The sequence below is a fragment of the Triticum urartu genome, chromosome 5A, assembly GCF_056163025.1.
Source record: "Triticum urartu cultivar PI428250 chromosome 5A, HENAU_Tu73, whole genome shotgun sequence".
Lineage (NCBI taxonomy): Eukaryota > Viridiplantae > Streptophyta > Magnoliopsida > Poales > Poaceae > Triticum > Triticum urartu.
The window spans coordinates 621,490,679-621,495,551 of record NC_141877.1 but is presented as its reverse complement, the minus strand read 5'-3'; the positions used below and the strand labels follow the sequence as shown (position 1 = coordinate 621,495,551).

General features: G+C 53.5%; 1 protein-coding gene across 1 annotated transcript; it reads right to left on the bottom strand.

Moving 5' to 3' along the window:
- Positions 1-2,733: 2,733 nt before the first annotated feature.
- On the bottom strand, positions 2,734-4,525 carry LOC147973446 (exopolygalacturonase-like). Its single transcript, XM_087525004.1, has 4 exons — positions 4,114-4,525; positions 3,884-4,021; positions 3,587-3,763; positions 2,734-3,514 (listed from the first exon to the last, which is right to left on the bottom strand). The coding sequence occupies exons 1-4, from the start codon at positions 4,309-4,311 to the stop codon at positions 2,777-2,779; spliced, it is 1,251 nt and encodes a 416-aa protein (XP_087381130.1). The 5' UTR covers positions 4,312-4,525; the 3' UTR covers positions 2,734-2,776.
- Positions 4,526-4,873: the final 348 nt, after the last annotated feature.

Below are 4,873 nucleotides of genomic sequence, written 5' to 3'. Positions count from 1 at the left end.
AACGAGATGTGCGCTGCTCCTATCGGGATTTGTCGGCACATTCGGGCGGTCTTGCTGGTTTTGTTTTACCATCGTCGAAATGTCTTGTGCACCGGAATTCCGAGTCTGATCGGGTGTCCCACGATGGAGGATTGTCTCCGTGGATCGTGAGCTTGTCATGGGCTAAGTTGGGACATCCCTGTAGGGCTTAAACTTTCGAGAGCCATGCCCATGGTTATGTGGCAGATGGGAATTTGTTAATATCCGATTGTAGAGGACTTGAAGTAAACTCAATTAAAATACACCAACCGCGTTGCGTAACCGTGATGGTCTCTTTTGGGGGAAGTTCGAGTAGAGAACACGGTTTGAGTTACGTTTGACCGTAAGTAGTTTAGGATCACTTCTTGATCATTATTAGTTTGCGACCGTTTGCGTAGTTTCTCATATTACTCTTGTATTCGTAAGTTAGCCACCATAAATTGCTTAGTCGCTGCTGCAACCTCATCACTTTACCCCTTCCATACCCATTAAGTTTTGCTAGTCTTCATACCCATGGTAATGGGATTGCTGAATCCTCATGGCTCACAGATTACTACACCAACAGTTGTAGGTACAGGTAATGCGATGATCATGACGCGAGAGCGATGTTTATGGTTTTGGAGTTTTTCTTCTTCTTCGTCGATCTTGGGTTAGGTTCCTGGTCGGCAGCCTGGGCTAGCAGGGTGGATGTCGTTTGAGCTTCTGTTTGTGTTTTCATCCATAGTCGGATGTTGTTCTATGTATGTTCATTGATGTATTCTTGTGGCATTGTTTGCCTCTTGCATGTATCCCCATCTATTATGTAATGTTGATGTAATGATATCCACCTTGCAAAAGCGTGTCAATATGCGGTTCTATCCTTGGTGGACCTTCGAGTCTCTTTAGGATAGTATCGCATATTGGGCGTGACACTAGCATACACGATGAACAAGAAAACATGCACAACAACATGGCACATATAACAGTAGCCATAATTTGGGACATGAATAGATCATGAGATTGGTGACGACCTCATGCAGACGACATTGAAGATGACAATGAGTAGCGACGCCTGACTTGGACAAAAGATGACCCATGGTGACGTACTAGAGCAGTCATGCAGAGTGCTTCGCAAAAACCTAATTCATCCTCTCCCGGTGCAGGATCACAAGGACGAGTGGTTTCAAATACCTGCTCTCCCGCACGCCGATGCACACCTTGTTCGGGATGGAGTAGACTACGGTGACATCTCAAGTTGTGAGATGGGACAAAATCCTAGGTGTTTTTGATGTGTATTTGGCCGTGGCCGGTAAGAAGTATATATAGGAGGACCAAGGTGGTATCATGTCACGATCATGATCTCAAACCGACTTGGTTTACAAGTTGTGAACTTATCGGACAAGTAAATGTTCAACTTGTCTGCCAAGACATAAAGAAACTGGCAAAATGAAGTCGCACTGTTGCAAGGCCACATACTGGATTTCAGCAGACCATTCACGTGCATGTTGCACTCCCGCTCGGCCCCGACCCGAGCTCGACCCGGCCCATCCAGGTGAGCGCGTGTTTGGTCTTCTCTGGTCAACACATCACTTAGTGTGATGGGGCGAATCCACTATATAAGGCCATGTTCGGTTAATCCCCTCACCACAGGGATTGAAGCTGATTGGGGAGGTCTGAGGGAGATTTTGACTTGCAAGGGATTTAATCTTCCTCAATCCCTTTTAAGCATATTCAAACTCTGCCTAACTGAACAAGGCCTAAAGAGGTCTCATGCATCCTCAACTTTTCAGGTGGGACTAAGCTTTAGAACCACCACTTGCCATTTTATTCACGAACCAATTTGAGAATTCAAAAATTGTACATGAACCTAGCTCGTTATCTCTAATAGTGTCGCCGGCTCCACCACATGTGTCGGCGAGACGGGAAGCTGATCCTCTTGCCCTATACCAAGCAGCGCACGACCGCGTAGCTTCTCCTCCAGCCGGTACATGTCTCTCGTGCGCTGGAGAACGCAACGATCCACCTTCGGACACTGGTGCGGTTCACCGCACCGCCAGGTCTCCGCTAGGAAGAAGATGCGCCCCTCCCTATTCTCCGGCCGCCAGCTCTCTTGCTCCATCTCGAGCTAGGTGACGGCGGGGTCAGTTCGAGCGACGGAGTTGGGTGAGAGTGAGCGAGAGCTAGGGATTTGGCCCGTTTGGAATTTAGGGCTAGTAGAATTGGGGATTTTACCTGAAATGCTGATTTGCAACCCTAAATAAAACTGAAGGGCCGCATTGCATAAAACTAAAGGCCAAATGAAATGACTGTGGGGGCCAAGCTGAGTCAGCACACCACGTCGACCCTCATGGTTCGAAGCGGCGGAGTGACTCGATCGCTCATGAAGCTAAACAAAGTGACCGGTTCATCACATTTTGTGAGAAGTGCTCATCTTGCGAGAGTTTAGTGGCGAATGGGGCGTTTATCTCCTGGATGAACTAGCTAGGCTAGGCACTGGTATAACTCTAGTCAGAGCCGAGCAGTATTATTCACCTCAGAATGTACAAAGCTTGCTACTACTACTTGCTCAGAGGCCAGCAACCGGCAGCTCCCCTTATGCCACACACACACACACACTAAAACAAAAAGAAAACGAAATCTTCTAAGCAACAACAAGAAACAACGACAAAATCGCCTAGGAAACATCAACCAATCAAAACTAGAAGAAGAAGGAGGAGGAGGAGGAGGAGGAGGAGGAGGAAAAAGAAGATCGAGCATCAAAATGGCCGTCGTAGTATGTCTATACGCACGGCTTGGGGTACATGTAGCCGACGTACTTTGCCTTGGCGTTCTCGCACTTGGACGATGTGGTGCCGGCGCCCTTGAACTTGAGGTCGAGGTCCTGGAGCACGACGCCCTGGCACGGCACGCCGCAGCGGAGCAGCACGGCGACGGGCAGCGACGAGGTGCCCTTGATGTTCTTGAAGGTGACGTTCTTGATGGTGACCCCGGACACGTACTTGTGCTCGCAGTTGTAGTAGGGGCAGTACTTCTGGTCGATGATCACCGGGTTCTGCACGTCCTTCATCACCAAGCTCTCGAACACCATGTGCGCCGCCAGGCTCTTGGTGGGCGAGTTCTCCCAGGTCTTGATGCGCACCCCGTTCATGGTGCCATCGAAGGTCATGTCCTTGACGTGCACGCGGGTCACGTCCCCCTCCCCGACGTACCGCCCCAGGCTGCCCACGCTCATGCCGTGACCCGGGCCGCAGGTCACGCGCTGGATGTCGATGTTGTCGTTGCCCTGGCCGATGGAGATGCAGTCGTCGCCGGTGCTGATCTTGGTGTCGGCGATGGTCACCCCCGCGCACCGCTCGATGTGGATGCCGTCCGTGTTGGGGCTGGTCCCCGGCGCGTTGATCCGCAGGTTGATCATCTGGGTGTTCTTGTTCTGCAGCAGCGCGAAGTGAAAGAACTTGCTGTTCACCGACGAGATGTCCTTCACCACCGTGTTCTCATTGTTCACGAACAGCACGCTCTGCACCGTACGTGTTGGATCGAGTTAGTGATCGATCGAGCGCGAGATGAGATTGGATGGATGGGTGCTCACGGTGGGGAGGACTTTGCAGTCCTTTCGGATGGGGCACTTGTTGAAGGGCCAGGAGGCGGCGCCCTGGCCGTCGATGGCGGCGCCGTTCTGGCCGGCGACGATGAGGCCCTTGACCCACCCGAACTCGATCCAGTCGTTGCCGAAGCGGCTCAGATCCGTCGCTGCCTTGAGCGTCCCCTGCATGCACACAAAGTGAGCCCCTCTGCTCTCTCGCCATCGTGCAATGCGCTAACCGCATGCACGCACGCGCGCACGACGTACGCCGCCAACACAACTGCATGGCGCATGCTTGCTTGCCTGGAGCAAGAAGGTGAGGGAGGTGGCCTTGCAGGGGCCGTGGAACTGCGTCGGGCCCATGTAGTATACCCCCGCCGGGACCTGCAGCGTCACCGCGCCGGCCGCCGCGCACGCCACCTTCCACGCGGCCATTAGCGCCTGCATGTAAGCACGGCGACCACAAACGGATCGTATCAACGAGCGAGCGAGCGAGCGCGACGTACGAGATCCCAACTGAAATGCATACGTACCTTGGTGTCGTCGGTGGCGCCGTTGCCTTTAGCGCCGTAGTTCTTGACGTTGTAGGTGACCGCCGCTGCGCCGTGGTACGATGACGAGGGGAACAGCCGCGCCAAGGTCAGGTTCTCGGCCGCGGCAACACCGCCGCAGAGGGATACAACGCAGAGCGCGACGACGACAATGACCAACACCGGCGGCCGCGCCTCCATGATCGATCGACTTGATTACCTAGCTAGCTCCTCGCCCGCGACCGCAGCTAGCAGTAGAAGCGCATAAAAATCCACGATCGGCAGCAATTAATATCCCTTCCTTTCCGCTTCCTCTTCCTCACGACCGATCCTTTATTCTTCTTCTCCGGGCATGCGTCCGGCGATCCCCCGGTATCGATCACTCAGTCAGCCAGAGCACATGCGTGGCGGCCGATCGATCCACACTGAGACTGGGCGCGCGCTGATCACCTTAACAAAAACAAATGGGAGCATGCATGGCGGATCGGTCGATACAGACTGAGATCAGTTCTTCTTATAGGGTTTGGGAGGCGGCTAAATTTGGAGGATTTGGAGCTCTTCGCGCGGCGGCACTTGTGCGGAGCAGAGGCGATGGCTGGGCTGGGCGACTGGGCAACCGCCGCATGCGTCGATCCATGTCTCCTGAGATGTGGCGCACCCCACTACTTCTGCTCCAGACTGCGGTCAAACTCGATCGATGTGAGTGGCCAACTCCTGTCCGGACGAACCAGTGAGCTCCCGTGTACCACTCCCGCATGTAGCG